At 34.5% G+C, this 21778-nt stretch overlaps 2 protein-coding genes and 1 non-coding gene across 4 annotated transcripts; all 3 read right to left on the reverse strand.

Moving 5' to 3' along the window:
* Positions 1 to 316: 316 nt before the first annotated feature.
* LOC150035418 (signal recognition particle RNA) lies at positions 317 to 621 on the reverse strand. Its single transcript, XR_016530395.1, has one exon.
* Positions 622 to 649: 28 nt separating this feature from the next.
* On the reverse strand, positions 650 to 1612 carry LOC120080414 (oleosin Cor a 12-like). Its single transcript, XM_039035073.2, has one exon. It carries the CDS (start codon positions 1471 to 1473, stop codon positions 940 to 942), a length of 534 nt encoding a protein of 177 aa, XP_038891001.1. The 5' UTR covers positions 1474 to 1612; the 3' UTR covers positions 650 to 939.
* Positions 1613 to 17957: 16345 nt separating this feature from the next.
* LOC120080197 (LOB domain-containing protein 25-like) lies at positions 17958 to 21355 on the reverse strand. 2 transcript variants are annotated; one of them, XM_039034771.2, is made up of 2 exons: positions 21125 to 21355; positions 17958 to 18603 (listed from the first exon to the last, which is right to left on the reverse strand). In XM_039034771.2, exon 2 carries the CDS (start codon positions 18569 to 18571, stop codon positions 18080 to 18082), a length of 492 nt encoding a protein of 163 aa, XP_038890699.1. In that variant the 5' UTR covers positions 18572 to 18603; positions 21125 to 21355; the 3' UTR covers positions 17958 to 18079. The 2 variants fall into 2 exon arrangements, with proteins under 2 accessions (XP_038890699.1, XP_038890700.1); XM_039034772.2 differs by having other exon boundaries at positions 17958 to 18600; positions 21125 to 21256.
* Positions 21356 to 21778: the final 423 nt, after the last annotated feature.

Raw genomic sequence — 21778 nt, forward strand, 5'->3', positions numbered from 1 at the left:
ACCCGGAACACCCCAGGTAACTTTTTTTTTCTCTTTTGGTATTATAAAATCTGATATAACGCTCATAATTTGGAATACTTTATTTCGAGAAAATAAGAAATTAAAAAATCAACTACGTGTCGTTGCCAAAGAAATTTCCAAGTTAATATTATTTGTAAAAATAATATTCCTTTTTTTTTTTTTTTTTTTTGTGGCAAATCAATCGAAATAAAAATCACAATAATTCGTGTGCACTTAATCAATTATTCATTAAGCAAAATGAGTTTCATCCACTCTAAATTAGCTACGTTGGTCCAGCTGAAAAAAATAGGAAAAAAAAAGTGGTTGTCAGGCTGAGAACTATCCACAAGGTACAATTGGGCAACCAGGAACCGGCCCGTTATCCTTCCACCGATGAGAGCGGGAGGTGACGCTGCTCTGTGAAACCAGCCTCACGCGGTTCCCTCCGTCTCTAGTGGCAATGTACCACGGGCTTTCGCCCAAAGCACATGGCCCAACTCTCTACTTGGAACGGGCGGACCAGGTAACGACCAGGATAAGACCCTACCTTGTGGGCTGGACCTGCCTCCAACCACTTTAATGCCCCCGTTTGGGTTACAAGCTCGCACTACTTAGCTCGGCGAACACCTATGAGTCGTTTGACAATTATAAAGAAGATAATACCTCATAATTTTATCGATGTGGGACAAGAGATTCAATTGACTCAGTTTCAATCGCCAATTCTTGTTCAAAACTACACTATACAAACATAAATACAACAATTAATGAAAACAAACACACATTCATATATAAAATACACGACCCATAAACATTGATCTTAAACCCAAAACAAAATTTACATCCAACATTAAACCATTTTTTATTTAACATGAAGCAGAGAAGAAACACACAAAACAGAGGATAAAAGAAATAAACACATTAAGACATGGTGTAATTACTTTAGGTTCGTTGTTCTGTTGTTGTTGATCTCCTTCCTTCTTGTGCTCTACTCTGAATTTCTTGTCCAACTTCTTTAGTTTTCTGTCCCACATACCCCGCCATATCCTGCATCCTTCTCTTCGCCATGTCCATCTGCTCCGGCACCGTCCCTGTCGCCCGCCTGATGTACCGGTACACCCACGACAGCGACGACAATGCCGTGAGCCCGAACACTCCCGATGTCAAGAATGCCGTAATTGCCAGGAGTATCGCCACTGCAGCTGGCACGATCACCGGGCTGAAGAGCAGGAACACGGGCGTCGACACGGCCAGACCGAAGAGCGTAGCAGCTAGTGTGAGGCCGGAGAGGCCAAGCAGGGTGCCGCCGACGGGGACGAGGGTGACGACGGCAATGATTTTCGAGGCGGAGGGGCCGCCGGTTTGATGTTGGTGTTCGACGTGGCGGCCCCCAGATAGTTTCCAAGTGGGATCTTGGAGATAGGAGCGTTGTTGGGGGTGGACTTGGAGCTGGCGAGGCGGCGAACGGTCACCCATGGTTTGGAAGAATATACGGCGGCGAGCGGTGGTCGGAGTTGGGAGGAAGTGAGAGAAAAGAGTGGGGGAAATGGGAGAGATATAAAGAGAAGTGGAGATGGGAAAGAAGGTGACACGTAGATGTGTGATTTGGAGGGTTGAGGGTTTGCATGAACTACAAGTTTCATTATGAGTTGTGTGTGTTTCAATGCAGAGAAAAAAAAAAAAAAAAGATCACAAATAAGATATGTAGGAGAGATTCTTTTGTTTAATGGTTCGAACAATTTTTTAATTTTGGCTTTTGCATAAACCACGATGATGGGTTTTTTTTTCTAGTTTCAGAGGGCGAAGATTTTGGATCGAATGATGTAATTGACATAAAATAAAAATATGAAAATAATATGGTCGAAAAAATAATAAGATTTGAGACTAAAGATTATCATAGAGTAAAATAGGCTCAAAAAAGAGAGTCAATTCGTGAAAGCTCAAATTTAATGTGCTCAACTTCGACCAAGACCAAGATCGAGGCCAAACCTAACAAAATAGTTAATAGGGTATGTCTCACACATACCTTTGCCAAAAGCATCACCCTAGTACTAAAATAGACCTAGGTGAAGATGTTCGACTTACATACCTTAATAGAATGCCATAGTACTTCCTTTTGCCTTGTTGAAATCTTCTTCCAAGTGTTCACATTTATTGGCACTACTTTTCTTACTCTTCCAAGTGTTCACATTTATTGGCACTACTTCACAAGTGTGAAAGAATTTAATCTCTAATATCTCAACGGCTGTTTTTATTTTCAAACAGACTTCATAACAGATTTGTAATCACATATATAGAGGTTACATTCAATTCGAAAGTATTAATTTTTACATTTTGTCTTATACAAGATATGTAAAAGGAAACGAAAACTTATCTCTGAAAGTCTTCAATAAATCATCTTTCCTTCCCGTGGATGTAGGCATCATTTTGCCGAACCACGTACATGCTTTTGTTGCTCTTTTCTTCCTCTTTCTCTTCTTCAATTTGCATGTTTGATTCTCTTCTTTACTCATTGTGAAATCGGGCAAGAACAAAGAAGTTTAGAGAGAGTTGAGAGTTTTTCCAAAAATTCAGCTTAGAGAGAGAGAAAAGAATTTTGCTTACCAAATGATTTTGGTCGGTCTCTATTGAGTTCCCTCAAATCGTTGATAATGGATCTTACCACGTGTTGTCGAGATAGTTCAGAGGCATGGCTCATTTTGAGTCTTTCATTTTACCTACCTTCTCACATGGACTGATCTTCTCAGCATCGTGAGCCTGAAATAAGAAGCGGCCTAACAAAGTGAACCTAGAAATGAAGCCAATCCAATAGATGTTTCCCCAATAGGTTGTTCATACCCATTATAGCATACATTTAATTTCAACTCCGCTATTGTTTTCATTTTTGTGCATCCTCTTATTTATTTTTTTTTTTTACTTTAGATTTGGCCACAGGAGGTTCAACAATGTTTTTTACATTGTCCACGATAGTAGTTTGAACTTGGTTAGGGGTTGTCAACCTACAAATTGAGGCTCTTGTACGAGTCGCAGAAAGATTCTAATGGATTTATTCGTGATTTGGTGAAATATTGTGACTTTTTTTTTAACTTAGGACAAACGGTTTCATTGTCATGTGGTAAGGGGGAGAAGTATTGGCAGAAAAATCTCTATTTCGACTAAACATTTCTTGCATCTCACCAGTTTCTTTCCCTAAACTAGACTCGAGATTCTCTAATTCATTCATTATCTTTTGTTTAAGAACCTTCGTAGTATGGGGTAATGGTTGCTCATCCTCACTACCAAATGATTTTGCAAATCTCCACGATGTTTTCTCCATAAGGCGATGAGATTGTCGTCGTTCAATTGTATATTTCGGTACATTACGAGGTCTTCTACATATTTTTTTTTCACAACTTTCTCTATAAGAAAATCCTGAAACAAAACAATGAAATAATATTACGGATTAATCTTTTTCCTAAAAGAGGAAAAAAGAAATATTTGAAAGGCAACTTACTGACATATTTTTTTCTAGTGCTTTAAATCATAAATGGTTCGCCCTAAAAATGCTGCCTGAAATTAAATTAAATTTATTTGGACATAAACTGTCTAAAACCACCCACTAAGGTAGTTATTTGGAGAAAACGAAAATCAATTATCTCATAATTAATTATTATAAATAAATATAATAACTAATTTATCATATTATATTTATAACATATAGTTTTAATATTACATCATATGCAACATATAAACCATAGTTTTTTTTCTCCTTTATGGCATTTAATATAAATCATATTTATATTAATTTCTCGAATCAAGTAATGTATCATATACATCAAATCAATTATATCATATATAATTGAACTAATTTAATTATATCATATATAATCAAATTCCTTCTTGTTAATTTGAACATTTCAAACTAACTCAAAAAACCGATTCTCAACATGAATTCATTGAACTACTAAGGGGACCTTATGAACCTGTAACTTGAAGCTCTAACGATATGTGAATAGCTGACTAAACTCTTTAATCACGATATCCATCACCCGTTAATTGTTGAGCACTCAACTAAAGATCGACAGTTGCACTCTTCGCACTATAGATATATTTCTGTGTCCATCGGATATAACTAATCAACAGTACAATGACCTTTCACAAATTGCTCATATGTACAGCTAGGCCAATTTACCGTTTTGCCCATGTAGTTACATCTAACTCCTTAAGTACCACTGATTCCTCTAATGAACAATATATCATAGTCCCACTATGACTAAATCCTTCTCGGGCCAAGAAAGGGTGTGGCGCCACATTATTCAAGTCCCAGAATCAGCCCTTAAGGGAACAATTTATCTACTTACCCCTGCTTCAGGGAAGGAATGAATTCCATATTGTGTAGCTGAGTTCCCAGCTCCCCAATCAAACAAATCCCTAAAGTGGTAAGTTTGAGTCGGCGATCTGGCCACTTGCACCCATGCAAATCAAAGGACCACCCTCATAGGCAGGAGTTCACAACTCACTCAGGATAAGGTCATGTTACCTATGGTCATCCTAGTGAAATGAAAGTCTCTGTCATGAACGACGTTATATAACGAGACTAAACATTTTGTGGTCTAGTCTTATACAAATTCTTTTGTATAGAGCATCCCCACTCGCATGTCTAATACACGAATGATCAGGGATCAGACCATTTGTAGCACTTTACAACATTTGTAATACCTACAAAATGGGCCATACTCGTAGTGTCACTAGGATAAGGTTTCCCTCCTTTATCCATATACTATAGACCATTTAGGTTATCACTTAAAGCACGATCCACTTGCATGTCTCCACATACATGCTTAAGTTACAACGATAACCAGAAATCTTAGTTTATTGGTTTGTGGTTAATGCAACTAAATGACATACTATATGTACATACAAGTTTTGTTTAATTATAGCATACATCAAATGCATAAATAATTAAACACATACTGATATGATTTTAGTTTTGGCATAAAGAAGCAAACAAAAGCCTAACTATTACAAACAACTTCAAAACCATCTTTGAACCACTCCAAAACGAACCCAAACATCTTGAACCAGACTCGATAAGTTTGAACTAAACCAGCCAAAACACTTTGAGGCTATACCGGATTGGACCTTGAGAAAATCGGTCGAACTGGCTACTCTCGGTCCAACTCAAAGTAAATAAGAATTGGTTAACATCCGGCCTTTTCCTTTCCGGAGTTCGAATAGACTGGTATTCGAATGGAAGAAGACATTGTTAGGTGTCCTTGTTGAAGGAATTTAATCGCATTGTTTTCCATGGTTCTTGTGAACGAATAGGCTGTAAGTGAAAGTGATAGAATCAGCTCAACTATGAATGTTTCCGATGCCGATGTCGATACCAATACCGATACCAGAGCAGCTAAAGAAAGCTAACTAGGAGCATTTAATGGTTTCAGTTCAAGTGATAGGAATGAGCTCAAATATTAGAAATTCATATTATTAATTATTTAGTGGTATCATTACCATAAAAAGTAGTATAGTATTCAAAAGTCAAGATAGATCGAATAGTTTAAGATGCTTTATAGTTACGAGTTCAATCCAATCAGTTGATCCATTTAAGGTTACTCTATGTGGGCGAGGCACCAAACATGCTCAAGACTCAACCTCGATCCGACATTAGTAATCTCAATCCGCTTTTCCTATTCACTAGTACACTGCGTTCTAAGATAAAACGGGAAGCCCCTTTCTCATTATTAGGTTGATTGGTTTGGAACCCTATACAAACAAGGGATTGTTTATTGCTCACCCCTATTTCTAAGAGGGCTTATGCACTCTACTCATTACCACTAAACGACGAAGCCTTGAGCGGAAGGAGAGACTTGAACCCTCAACTTCAGCCTTGGCAAGGCTATGCTCTACCATTAAGTTATTTTCGCCAGCTACTGTAGTGGCGAAGCACTAGGGAGATGGTGGTTTAGTCGGGTGAAAGGGTGTCGGCTAGGTCTAAGCAGCCTAGATTGTGTAGGGAGCTCCACAGCCTAGTGTGTAACTTAAACTCGGTCAAGCATCTTCGAACCTCTCCCTTGTCAACTCCGAACGAATGCTTAGTTTGCCTTGAATAAGAACTTCTGTTGCTTATTGGCAAGTAGCTCCATGTAAGGTTAGCTCGAAAGCGAGCTCTTACTCTTTAACCTGAGGGGAAGAAAGCGGCGATTACCTGGGGTGAGGTTGACCTTCTTTCTGCGGTACGACTATTATCTTATTAGAGTCGGTAGCTCGAAATCTCTTCTTCCCCGAAGATTCTTTTTTTGACTTCTTGAGAAGACTGTTTTCCTTTGAAAGAGTTGTGGGCATAGCTAAACTTTCTTAAATGCAGGATCGGGATTTTCTTTTGATGCGGTAGAAGAGGTCTAGTCTAGGTCATTTCTTTTGCTAGAGAATATGTTAGCAATGATCTTTTTATGGGAAGGGAATCTTCTCAATCAGTTTCCTTTATTCTGTTGCAAAAATATGCAAAAAAGAAAGGCTTTTATTCTTGTGAATTAGAAAGCACTAAAAAAATTTGTGCATAGAACTTGCTATCTTTATTCTTGCTTTTTTCAAAGTCAGATAAGAAACGAGTGAGAGATTAAATGAAGTATTCATCTCCATCTCTCTTAACTAACGAAAAATCGAAATGCTCCAAATCCGGTATTTTAAGAATTTCGTTTGCATCTTTTGATGCATGCTCTTTGTAAAGCCAAATCTAGTTTGCGTAAATTGAAGGTTGCGGACCTTGATACTAAGGCCGATTGTGTAGCGCTGAAGGCAATCGTCTAATACCATTGCCTTGTGTTGTGAAGAGGTACACAATCGCTTAGTGTCTACCGCAGCTAAACGATCGCTTAGCTCTATCGTATAGAACTACACCATCGCTTAACACCATCGCCTAGCGCCTCATGTCATCATTTAGTGTCCACCACAGCTAAACGATCGCTTAGCTCTATCATATAGAATTACACGATCGTTTAACACCATCACCTAGCACTTCATGTCATCTTTTAGTGTTCGCCGCAACTAAGTAATCGTTTAGCTCTATCGTATAGAACATCATCGCATCGTTCAGCATCATAACTAAACGATCGTTTAGTTCCACCGCATAGAAACTTCAACGTATCGCTTAGCACCGCATCTAGACGATCGCTCAGCGCCGCATCTAGATGATCGCTTAGTGCTATCGCATAGCACCTCAACGCGTGTCGCAGCTGCACGATCGTGTAATGCCATCGTATAGCAAATCCAACGTATCGTTTAGTTCCCACGCAAAAGTTAAACGATCGTGTAGTGCTATCGTATAGCAATTTGAATGCATCGTTTAGCTCCCGCAGGTACAAGATCGTTTAGGGTTCAACATCACAACGACCAGCACCCATTGCTATACGATCGTCTAACTTTTCTTCACATCGTGCAATGCCTGGAACTAGACAATCGCTTAACAACTAAACCTCAACAATGATTTTGAGCATAAGCTGAAAAAACTGGAACAGCAACTCGACCTCCTTCATTTATTTCTTCAATTACATCTTAATTTCAACTCTAATGACTCCAAATAAATTATAGATTCTTGCTAATATATAAAAGCTCATAAAAAAAGAGTCAATTACAAATTTAAATGAGAAATTAAAGAGAATTAAAATGCCAAAACTCAGAAAATCATATCAGTGCATCAGTTCATATTTCTCATATAAAACACCCACCACACCAAAATTAAACCAAATTGAATGCTTATATGATGCTCTAATACCAATTGTAGGAATGTATCGGCAACAGCGGAAGCAACAAGGATCATTTACGTACTCTAATTCATTAATTTTGGCAAAATATAAAGCATGCTCTTGTAGAAAACAAGTTGGTTTCATGACATACCTTTATAAAACTTCTTCAAAGCTCGATCTCCAACTGCAATCTTCTCTGAGTCTTGTTGCAAACCACCTCAAGATCTTCCCCACTATTCTCTTGGTGCTCTAGATTGAGTTATGGAACTCACAAGAAGCTTGAATCAAGAGATGAAGGAGAATTGCTCACAGCAGCAATCTTGTTGAAGAACCCTTTCTTCAGCACGAATTTTCACTAAAATTCTCTCTTGATTGCAAGCCTGAAATTCACTCCAAACTCTTCAATATATTGCAGGCCATCATGCAAGAAAGAGAGTTGCATGAGTTGCAGCTCATGCTTGGAGTAACACAAGGCAATAGTGCAAGTAGAAGATGGATAATGGAAAAACATGTTTTTCCATTTGTGTATTTTTTTTTCTAATTTTCCCATTTTATCACAAAATAAAAACTTGATTTTTTTTTAATCCATTTTGATTTTAAAACTGAAAATTTTAATTAATTTTTAAATAAAACTTAATTCATTTACTATCAAATATTAAATTAATTTTTACATATATCCATCTTTATATATTTAAATCATATTTAAATATAAATTCTGCTATTCCGTTTAATTCTCAAATTAAACCCGTAATTATATATCATATAATTACTAATTTCTTTAATTCTAATTTGAACGTTTCAAATTAACTTATCACGCTATTCTAGAGCTAGTCCATTACAAGCTAGTTGGGAGACCTCGCAGACCTACAGATCATGGGCTCCAACGATTCGAGATTAATTGACTAAACTCATTAGACCAGATTAATCCCCATTCGTTAACTAATGGGTCACTCCACTAAAGCCCATTGTTGCACTCTCCTCACTGTAGATATATTATGTCCACATAATTTAACCATAATCAGCAAGTCGACCCTTCACAGGTTGTTCGTAATAACGACTGGGTCAAATATCTATTTTACCCCTAAGATTACATCTTATTCCTCAAGTTTCTACTGATCCTCTAATGAACAACTGGTTTGTGATCCAATCACTAAACCAAACTCTCTCAGCCCAGTAAGAGGGTGAGGCCCCTTGTTCAAGACCTGGATTCAGTACTTGAGAGAACAACCTTTCTCCTATCTCTAAATCGGGTAGGCGTGAACTCCGTCTTGCACCCTATGACCCCAGCTATCTATTAGGTCTTACCCCTGAAATGGGAGTCTTATTGAGCCAGTGCTGTTGAGCCAACCCTCACCTATGAAAATCTAAGGGTAATCCCGAATAAACAAAAGTTCATAGTTAGCTCAGGATTAAGATCGAGTTATCTAGGTCATCTAGGTGAAATAGTCAGTCTTATACAGTAAACAGGGTTATAAAGTAAGAGTGACTTATTTCTTGGTCTGATCTTATACAAACTTATTGCATAAGATACCACCATTCCTCATGTCATAACATGTACGAATTAGGATCACATCGTATGTAGAACTTTACAACTCTTTGTAACAAACACAGAGTAGGTCACATCCAATGGTGTTACCAGAATAAGGTACCCAACCTTATTTATGTGTCATAGATCATTTTGACTATTTACTCGAACCTGATCCACTCTTATGTCTCCACATAAAGTTGAAGTACTCATGAATAGTCATGGATCTTAGTTTATTGGATTTATACTTTCATACAATTTATAAAATCAATAATAAGTTTATTGATTATAGAAAATGTTTATCATTTTACAAACTGCGAGTTTTAGAATATAAAACCCAACACAAAGCACATCCATTGAACATACCAATGGAAGTTCTTCAATAGATGTGAAGAAAGATATATTTCGGCCTCGAGATAATAATGAAGAACTTCTTGGTCCTGAAGTACTATATCTTAGTCCAGTTGGTGCACTTATATATGTTACTAATAATACAAGACCATATATTGCATTTTCAGTAAATTTATTAGCAAGATATAATTCTTCTCCAACAAAAAGGCAATGGAACATAATTAAGCATATACTTTGTTATCTCCGAGGAACAATTTATATAGGTTTGTTTTATTCAAATAAATCAAATTTGAATATATCTGTGAAAGGTTAGATGTAACTACAATTTATAAGGGATGAGTGGTACTTAAGAAGTTAGATGTAACTACAAGGGAAAACGGTAAATTGGCTCAGTTGTACTTACGAGCATCTGTGAAAGATTATCATACTGTTAATTGGTTATATCTGATGGACACAGAAATATATCTGTAATAAGAAGAGCGTAGCTGTCGGTCTTTAGTAGAATGCCTGGCAGTTAACGGATGGTGGATCTCGTGGCTAAAGAGTTTAGTCAGCTATTCACGTTCCGTTCGAGCTTCGAGCCATAAGTTCATAAGGTTCTCTTGGTAACTCAACAGATTCAAGTTGAGAATTAGTTTTTGGGTCAGTTTGAAGTGTTCAAATTGACAAGAGGGAGTTTAGTTATATATTATATAATTAAACGGGTCAATTATATATGATATAGTTGACATGATATATGAAATACATTTATTGGAGGAAAATGATATAAATATGATTTATATCTAGTGGAGGAAAAAAAGATTATGGTTTATATGTTGCATTTGATGTGATATTAAACTATAGGTTATAAATATAATATGATTATATTTATTTTTTAATTAAACAATTATGGGATAATTGTTGGCAGTTTTTGTCCGTAACCGAATGAGATAGTGGGAAGTTGCAATCAGTTCTCGTAACTGAAGGATAAAATGAAAATGGTTTTCATTTTTCAAGAGTTCAGATAATCGCTCCCCGATTTGTACACTGTCCATCGCCTAGCAAACTAGAGCATACACGATAGCTAAAAGTTTACTAAACGATCGTGTACACTCGCGTTTTTCCTAAATGATCGCATATTCTTACCTAAATGATTGTCTAGCTTTTTCTAAGCAATCGCGCGCCCGAGCGTTTTACTAAACGGTCGTCTATACGATCTGCCCCACTTAACTACACGATCATGCATTTTTGACTAAACGATCAAGCAGTCATCTATACAATAAACCTCATATATCTCCCACCTGCTTGGTCGTGGTAAACGATCGTTCCTTCCTCTTCCTTCTACCAAATCCAATAGAGCCCACACCTCCTGGATTCTCACTCCGATAATACCGAGTTTTCCGAGTGGTTGTGTCCTTCATTGTTGCCTTGTTCGTGAGGAGTCTATTCGATGGTAGATGACAACGAGATTTGGTGGACGATAAGCTTGATGATCTCAACGACAACGAGATTGACTAGATTGACGAGAGCGAGATTTAAAGCGAATAAGAGTTCTTCAACTGGTATGTATCTCGTTCCTTTGTTGTTTAAGTTGAAAAGCATGCCGTAATTTGTTGCATATGTATAACTTGTATGTTTGATTGTGAATGCGGTATTTCTGTCACAATGAGTTTGGAATGATATTGTTTCCGCTAAGAGGTACTCTTTGGTAAGAGTTCCTTCAATGTGGAGGAACTATTATATCGTGGCGATCAGTGAAACAGACCATAACGGCTACTTCCTCAAATCATGCTGAAATTCTTGCAATTCACAAGACTAGTCAATAATGTGTATGGTTAAGATCAATGACTCAGCACATTCGTGAAACATGTGATTTGTCTTCTAATAAAAATCTTCCAACAATATTATACAAAAATAACATAACATGCATACCCTAAATCGAATGAGTATATATTAAAGGTGAAGGAAATCGAATTCGAGATTTTCACGAGCAACGGAAAATAAATCATTCCAAATTACAATCATGAATGAACATTACAATTACAGTCGTAAACAAAACATACAGTTATGCAATTGTTACAGAAATTACAGTATGATAACTACAAATGAACAAGGCGAAAGTTATAAACATTTGTAGACTCGTCTCCATGCTCCTTGCTCACGAACGCTCAAACACAACAACCTCAAACGCTCGAACAACATGACCGCAACACTGCACGAACACTTCACACTCGTCCTCAGTGATCGCCTCAGTCACGAACACTCCAGCAACACAAACGGCCTCCACAGAACCTCAACGGTGTCGAGTTGAGTATGACACCACCAAGAAGGTTACCTTGGTATTATCAGTATGAGAATCCAAAGGGTGGGCTCTGTTTGGACTTGGAATGAGGCAGACGAAGAAGGAATGAACAATCGTATACATGATTGGGCAAGTGGGGGAAGATAGAAACCTATCGCCTATGTTAATGCCCAATCGTTTAGCTAAAGCTAAGCGATCGTTTAGATCATTGTTTAGCTCAATGTCTATCTCCTAAAAAACACTACACGATCGTTTACTTCGCTCAAGCTGTCGCTTAGTAAATTTGTATGTACTTGACAAGCTTCCATGAGTTTCTTTTTCCGAGAGAAATCTCAAAACAATTTTTGACAAAAACTTTTTGTAAAAACTTACTAAAATTAGGAAAACACATTTCCTTTTAACTCACGGTTACCGTGAACTACCAATAACCTCCCACTAAATTAGTTATTAGAGAAAAAGAATTAATTATCCAATAATTAATATTATTATAAATATAAATGATAACTAACTTATCATACTATATTTATAACCTATAGTTTTAATATTTCATCTTATGAAACATATAAACCATAGTTCTTTTTCTATTCCATGGTACTTAATATAAATCTCATTTACATTAATCCTTCACTAGATGTATCTCATACATCATACTGATTATATCATATATAATCAAAATACCTCCTGTCAATTTGAACATTTCAAATCAACACGAAGAACTGATCCTCAACTGAATCCATTGAGCTACCAAGGGGATCTTATGGACCTGTAGCTCGAAACTCCAACGGTACGTGAATAACTTACTAAACTTTTTAGTCACGGGATCCACCATCCGTTAATTTCCAGACACTACACTAAAGGCCGATAGCTGAACTCTCCTTACCACAGATATATTATGTGTCCATCTTAACCAATCAGCAGTGCGACAACCCTTCACAGATCACTCGTAAGTATAACTCGGCCAATAACCGTTATCCCCCTGTAGTTACATCTAACTCCTTAAGTACCACTGATCCCTCTAATGAACATAAGTCATAGTCCTACTATGACTAAGTCTTCTCTTCCAAAAAGAAGTTGTGGCCACTATGTTCAAGCCCCGGAATCAGTCCTTAAGGGAGCAATCTCTCTATTTATCCCTGCTTCGGGAAAGAAGTGAATTTCACCTTGTGGATTGAGTTCCCAGCTCCCAGATTAGACAAGTCCCCAAAAAGGTAGGCATATTAAGTTGGAAATATGGTCACTCTCACTCATACTAATCAAAGGACTGCCCTCAAAGGCAGAAGTTCCTAAAACACTCAGGATTGAGGTCGTGTCACCTATGGTTGCAAGTCTCTAGTATCAACAGCGTTATATACAGAGTCTAATCATCTTGTGGTCCAGGTTTTATACAAACATTTTGTATAGGACACTCCTGCTCACACATCTCCACATGAATGGTTAAGATCTACCATCTGTAGTAGTTTACAACACTTACAAACCTCTACAAAGCGTGTCGTATCTGTAGTGTCACCAGGATCAGGTATCCCACCTTAATCCTTATACTACAGACCAATTTAGGTTATCACTTAAGGCATGATCCACTTGTATATCACATATACATGCTTAAGTTCACATAAGATAACCAAGGAGCTTTGTTTATTGGATATGAGTAAATGCCAGAATTAAATAACACTTATTTTATTCATTAAATAATGTGTATCTTTACAAAACAACGAGACTCCGAGAGAATTAGGACACTAATCCCAACAAAAGGAGATAGAACAAAGCATATTTCACCAAGACTTTTCTACACTCATGATCTTGAAGAAAATGGTGACATTACTGTACAACAAATTTGTTCGAAAGATAACCTGCTAGACTTATTTACAAAGGCATTACCTATCGCAATCTTTGAAAAGCTGGTGCACAACATTAGAATGCGGCGACTCAGAGATCTCAAATGACGTTTCCATGAGGAGTAAATATACTTTTTAGGAGTACAAATTATATGAAATGTGTACTATTTTCCCTTCATTAGGAATTTTTTCCTATTGGATTTTTTCGTAGTAAGGTTTTAAAGAGACATATTTCATATATAGGGCATCTAAGAAGGAGTATTATAAATATTATGATAATAGATACCCATTAGATGCTCATGCTTAGTGTGTCTATTGACCGTGTGTCATGCCCTCTTTTTCCAAAGTGTTGTCCATGTGTCTCAACATGACACATTATTAGTGTCCATGTAATCCACCTCCTATTTGCCAAATTGCCTATAAATAGTGGCATTTGGTGGGTTTTGGAAAATACACACATTGGAAAAAATCGATGAAAATTGGAGAAAGTGAAGAATTTAGAAAATTTTATTATTTCATATTTTGTTAATTTATATATTTTGTTTAATTTATTTTAATATTTATTTATTTTCTTATAATATTATATTATATTTATTTCAATATTATATTTTATTGGTATCCGTGTTTCCGTTGTGCTCCTCTACTTCATAATAATATGGAGGTTACATTTTCTTGAATGAAAAAACATTTTTTTTTATTTGATTCTAATTTTATTATTTTAAAAAATCATTTTAGGTCATTAAAAAAAAAAAAAAAAGTCCTTGTGGACCATGATCGCCAATTTTCAAACATTAAAGATTGGGCCACTGTATATCTGAGCCCAAAGAGTGATTGTAATGGGCCAACAAAGTTAGAGATTTGGTCCAGTCAATATTAGAATCTGTTTGAACTTATTTCAAAACAATCTTTTTTCTAAAGGAAAAAAAAAAGGAAAAGAAAAAAGACCCATCTATTTAATATAATTATTTTTGTAGTTGTCCTATGTATATACACACACAGAGCTTCCAAGTAGCCCTTTTCTAATTTTCATGTTCTAATATATAAGATTATTATTTTTGTGATCATAAATGTTGGGTTATTTTTAAATATAAAAAATATTTAAAAATATTTAGATTTTATAGTAAGTTTGAAACTTTTTGTTATAAAGTATAAATATTTTTTAGATTTTTCTATTTACAAGAATTTTTCTAAATATATTGTGATATTTAAGTTGAACACTAAATTATGTTGCTGTAAAATTCAAAATTTTAACTCTTACTAACTATAAGATTTAATATTTGAACTATATCTCTCAACATAAAATGTTATTTTGTAATATAAAAAAATTTATTTGATTGAGAATAAATTTAAAAATTATTAAAAAAAACAAACAAAAGATTTCACGGAATGAGGACTAGAATAGGAGGGCCGACAAGAGAACTCCCCATTCCGGCCATTCCAGTCATGTGAATGTCTCTAATTATAATATCTAAGTTTGAGGATTTAACTTTTAGTATTAAATGTTTAGAGGTCCAATTTTACCATATGTAAATTTGAGGTCCAGCATGTATAAGTTTGAGAACTCAATTTTTACAGTTGAAAGTTTAAGAGTGTAATTACAACTATAACCATACAATTTATTTAATTTCATTAATTTCTTTTTTTAATATCTCATTTTTTTAAAAAAAAAAAGGAAAAAATATGAAAAAAAAAGAAAAATATTTTGTAGTCTATAACTTTTGTGCCCAGTTTTCATTTGGTCTCTATATTTCGAAATGTTACACAAGTTGGTCTCAAAATTATTTTTACATAGACGTTTAAGAGTTGCCATAATCAAAGTGCTTAATGTCAAGTTACTATAAACGAAGGCTATTAAACACTATAAATTAGTTGCCAAAGTAATTGTTGGAATTGATCATCGCATAGGTGGTTGTCAGAGTTGACCGCCAAAGAAAGTCGTTAGAACTAGTTGAAGAAGGTGGTTATCGCTGAAATTGGGGATCGGAGGTGATCTACACGAGAGTTAGCCACCAAAATGATAACTAGAGATGACCGCATCTCGCCGTCGAAATTGGACATCGAAGATGGTCTTCATTAGAGAGTTAGCTGCGAGAATGATGATCGAAGTTGATGGAGGTGAATAGGGTCATAGAGAGGAAGGCCCTCATGCAGCGGCGTGGGTCGGCAGAGAGGACTTTTTGGGCGGTGGTGGTGGGTGGGAGGCCCTACATTTTCACTTTATTTATGTACAAATTTAGGGTTTATAGATTAGGCCCTCACCAAACCCTTCCGCGTGCCCTTTCTTTTTCATACATTCCCCAAAAAGACAAACACATACACACATCCTTCTTCATTTTCTTTTCCCTTCTAAATCTCCTTTTCACTTTTTACATTTTCCGGTGCTTTAATTCTATCAATATTGAGTACATAATAATTTTCATACCATGTTATAGTTTTAATATATTTTACATTTTAATGTATATATTAATCTATAAATACATATATATGAAAGAGGGAATCATTAGAGATGTCCAATTTCTCCACAGAGGTGGGGTTCCCCGATTAGGCAGAAAATGGGGGAGGGAGTGAGGGAAAAAATTCCCCATGAGCTAAACGGGGATGGGGACGGGGAATGCATTCCCGTCCCCACCCCGTTCCTCGCCCCGATTAGCTTTTACATATTTATTTAGTATAGTTATTTTGATTATTTATTGGGAAAGATAATGAATATGTTTAAATTTAGATTATATATGTGAATAATTTGATTTATATTTATTTATTTATACTAAAAAAAATTAATTAGCTCTTTTAGGCCAAAATTTGAGTAATTTATTTTAAATTCAAAATGTCATATAAAATTAACCATAATAAACAATTTAGTGATAAAGTTAATTATTTAATTAAATTTTGTTCACATTAGTGATTTAAATTAATTAGTTTTTTACCAAAAAAATAATAATAATAATAACGGAGAAAAATTCCCCGCGGGAAATCCCCATCCCGATCCGCGTGGGAAATTTCACAGAGATGAGAAATGAAATGGGGAGCGGGGATAGGATGGGGAATGGCATCCCCGACCCCACCCTGTCCCGTGGACATCTCTAGGAATCACCCATTTGATCACATTAAACCACATTGTTCAATCAATTTTAATCTATTGATAGACATCTATCATTAGTTATCACTAGTAGACAATGACATTTTACTATATCTGAAAATATTTTCAACGGTTTTATCGTTTAAAACAATTTATCTTTTGGAATGAATTTTTAGCTTTGTTCCAGATCAAATCATGCCAAATACAAATATAAAAATTTAAAATCTAAAATAGAATCTTTCCTTTCTTCAACATGCACTATAGAAGAAAAAAAAAATAAACTTTTTAGATGAACAAAGTCATAGAAACAGACACACCGAAAGCATATATCATAAAAAAGGACAATTTGATGGAAACATATTATATAATCAACATTACCATCTTTGTTATATTAATATATTATATAGCCAACATTACAATCAAATGCTTGGGGAATTTAGAAGACCAAAAATATTATGTCTTCACACTTCACACTAACAACCCTACATTCCAAATCCCAATGAATATAATTAGGTAATCCAAAGAAAATTGAAGTAATCAGAATGATATTTTATTAATGGATGAATTATAGTAGACTGAATTACAAATATAGTTGGATTGTTTTTTTATCGCGTTTACCTGAAATTATGAATTTGTTACATGTTCTTGTTACCGTTATCATTATCGTTATTGCTTGACTCTAATGGTAAAGGTAATAATAAATGTGACAAATTCATAATTTTCATATTTGAATGGTAATGATAACGGTAACGAAAAAGGTAGTGGGTCCCACGTAATCTTCAACGAAAATAGCACGTATTATTCATCAATTAGATTACAAGATTTGATTAAAAATTTGAAGGGGACCTCACATCTCATTACAATTACAGAAAGCAAGTAGACAAAACAAAGAAATCCATACTTATGGAAATAATGTATATTATAAAATTTAATGGAAAAAAAAAAAAAAAAAACCCTAGAAGAAACTACAATATGAGACCTAAAATGTAGGTTTCTATTTGACTAAAGTACTAAATAACTTTCATATATATTGAAGACTTTTGGACAAGGAAGGATTATAGTAGATACACTTCATATCTCATTATATTAAAGAACTCTTAAACATAATATATAAACAATCTAATTTTAGATGCAAAGACTAATGATGCACCCAAAAAAATCACCTCTATGATAGATCAAGAGAGAAAATATATATATATATATATATATAAAGAGGCTTAGAACAGAAGAGGAACATGGGATAGGCAGAATTAATGGAAAACCCCATCTGACTCACAAAGGCATACAAAATTTTCAATTGCCTTCCTCTTTATCATGGCAATAAGAAGCATCATGATCATTACTACTCAAGGGAGAAAGAAAAGACAGACCAGAATGATGGCGAGTGATGGAGGCGGTTGCTGCCCTCCTTCCAAATTGGGAGGGCGGACGGGCGCCCCCGCTAGCGTATCGGACTAAATCAGCATTTGTAGCATCGAGCTCCTTCTGCAAGCGAATGACTTGTCGCTGGAGAACGGAGATGGCCCCGACGCAACCGTAGACAGGGTCTTTCATGCGAGCCTCGGCCTCATAAGCTAGAGAATTTACGGCATCCTCGCGCTGATGGGGCTGGACCTCATTCAGAAGCTTGCTCACATTGCTGGCTCCAAAGATCTTGTGAACATTGGCAAATTTGGTTGGCTCTTCAGGGGGAAAGTAGGGTGCAAATATGCAATCTGCTAAGCATTTTCTTCTTAGGAATTTGCATGCTGCACATGGTGAGTTTGAATAGCTTGAAGACGCCATATTCTTTTCTTTTCTTTTCTTTTTTCTTCCTTCTATCAACAAAACCAAACAATATATGCAGAATTTTTAGATATAAAAGGAAATATTTAAGAATACTCTGTCATTTAATAGCGGACGATCAAATGTCCTAATAACAGAAGGACATGTTATATTGGCTTGTCGAGTTGTTGTTTTAAATTATTTGTATATGTATTAATATTGTTTATGATTAGTTTTTCAAGTGGCTAAGGGTCCAAAATATTGAATTATAATATCATTTTTTTAATGATGGAATCATTTTTGTACCTAAAGTAGCTAACATATAAATCTAAAAAGTTTTGTCTTTTGTTTCATATATTAATATTTGGCTAGAAATGCATGCAAGGAAGGGTTTATATTAAGATATTTTCACATATAGAAAAATTGTCAAATTATTTATAGAAATAGAAAAAAAATTGACAAAGACTTCTCTCAACCTTTGTAATTGATAGAAACGGATAGAAGCTGCTATCAGTTATAAAAATTGATAGAAGCCTAAAATGATTAAAATTGTATTATTTTGTATAAATAATTTCTCTTAGTTTTCTATTTTTGAAAATCTCTATTTTATAAATCAAATAATGATTATTTTTCAAAGAATTAAAAAAATTTGAGATATGGTGTCAGTGTTATAATTTTTTTTTAGTAATGGAGGTGAAGATTCAAACTACACATCTTTTGATCGTTATTGAGCTATATGCTTTCGTTTTGATGTCCATCTTATAAGTTATATATTCCATAAATCCAAATATTTGCAAGTAAATTATTTTTTAAGTAAAGAGCTCTTAAAAAGAATGAGATCATCACTCTCCATATGGAAAAAGAAATTAAAAAAAAAAGTCTTACTTTCTAACTTGAATAAGTGGATTATATTCCTTATTGATTTTCTTCTCCCTTTTCAAGAATGTTTTTACCTTATTTTCTTTTCATTATGTTACATATAATAATTAGATAAATTAGTCGAGAATTCCACATTAAAAAAATTAAAAGACATCCCAATCTTTATAAGATATATGAGTTTACTATTTTTATTACAAATTAGTTTCCAGATAGAACCATGTTATCTATATGTTGATATTAAAAATGGTTATCTATAATAAATAGATAGACCTATTTCAATTCTGCTACATTATTAGTAGTAGATAATTTTTTAAATATTACATCACAATTAAAATTAGTGATGGAAAGGTTCAAATTATACACTTTTTTGTGCTTATTAGATAGGTTACTTAATTAATTAATTTTTCTCGATTATTTATTTATTTATTTTGTATTTACAGATTCCTATTTTACATATACATATATATATATATATATATATATATATATTGACCTCATAATTAAAAAGTTTATCTGGCCATTGCAATAATAATATGATCACTGCTACTGCAACCAATAAATACATGGGTCAAAATATATTTAATTTCTCTCCATACATAAAAAAAAAAAAAAAAAAAAAAGAAGGAAAATAACATTGACATGTATTAAATGATTTCATTATCAACAGAACTATTTTCCCTATCCTTAAATTTCATAAACTACTGTCCACCTCAAACTTTTAAACTATTAATGAATCAAATTGATATTTTTTTTTTTTTTTTTTTTTTTGAGAAATCAAATGGTCTGAATTGCATTTCTATTCACTGCACACAAAGCACACACACATTACTGTTTCTGCAGCTGAAACATTAAAAATCCCACCTTCCTTTGTACTAAAACATCATAAATCTAACATGCTGCTTGAAAACCCAACCTGAGATGATATATCCCTACATCTTATATCATCTCAGTGTTTGGAGGTCCATTATCCAGTTTTAATTGTTTGTGGACCCATTTTCAAAACGTGTTTCGTATCTCACAATCATTTTCCTTCCGTGTATCGTATATCATCTCAGTGCTTGAACATACTTGATCATACTCGATCGTTCATACTCAATCAGAACTCTCCACATCCTATATCATGTCAGCTCCCTAAACAGCTCCTAAGTATTTAGTAAACACCTATTTTGCGGTATGGGTAGCTTACAAGTACATCAACTAATCTCACACAGGATAAATCATCTATTCCTACAATATTTAGGTGGTCATCGTGAACGAAACTCCTGACCTCTTAATCTTTTATCAAAATCATGTCCCTTATTTACTCATGATGGTTAAATCTTTCATAGAGCAAAATTTAAATTCTCTATCAAATAGTTATCTTAATAATGTTAATTCGAACTTAATGGATAAGATATCAATTACACGTCCACAAAAATTATGTCACAATTTTCATTGATGCATCGTTTTATATCATTTCCATCTCCAATAATTTCATGAATCCCATAAGCTCAATTTCAATCCATTTTTTCATGTAAATGGCAAGAAAACAAATTATCAATTAAAATCCAATGAAGTCATTATAATTTAATCTAATAAACTCCAAGGCAAAAATCAAAAGGGAAAAAGAAAATCATCAAGGAAATCTTACAACAATTTCTTGTTGAGTTATCATAAAATTAACAATAATGAAAAAGAAGTTAGAATTAGGGTTACCTTGATCAGATGCTTTTTTCTCCACAAGATGGTTTGAAGAAGCTTAAGATTAGAGGGAGAAGAGAAGGGGGAAAAAAGGACACATATAAAAAATATTTCCAAGAGGGAATTAATTGGAAGAATTAATTTAAAAGGTAAATATAAAGATGAAAAAACAAAAGGAAGAAACCCTAGAAGAGATGAAATAAGAGAAGAGGGGGGGCCTGCAAAAACCTAAGGCAAAAGGTATGGAAGATGAGAGAAAAAAGAGAGGCAAAGAGAATTTTTTTTAATATTGTAGAAAGGCCAAAGAGACAACAAAAAGGTGACAGCGACACTGTCGTTTGAAATAATGTCCAAATACTGTTTCAAGAACTCCACATTATTATTTACTTGTGTGTCTATATAATAATATATTTAACATCTCGCGTCGAGAAGATGAAGAGATTTCACAATCGGTTTTGCGATAAATTTTTATGTTTATCTAATATGACATCAGAATTTAAGAAATCTAAACTAGTATTCGATTTAAAAAAAAAAAATCGACCTAAGAATGGTAAACTTAAATAAGCACTATCTTGAGGGGAAATGTTGAGGATCCCTGTGACACTCCACGTCTAGGATTCAACATCTGATAGTCCCGACATTCTCTTGTGACTTGGTTACGTTGATCCT

This window comes from Benincasa hispida, chromosome 6, assembly GCF_027475165.1.
Source record: "Benincasa hispida cultivar pf3 chromosome 6, pf3_genome.v1.1, whole genome shotgun sequence".
NCBI lineage: Eukaryota > Viridiplantae > Streptophyta > Magnoliopsida > Cucurbitales > Cucurbitaceae > Benincasa > Benincasa hispida.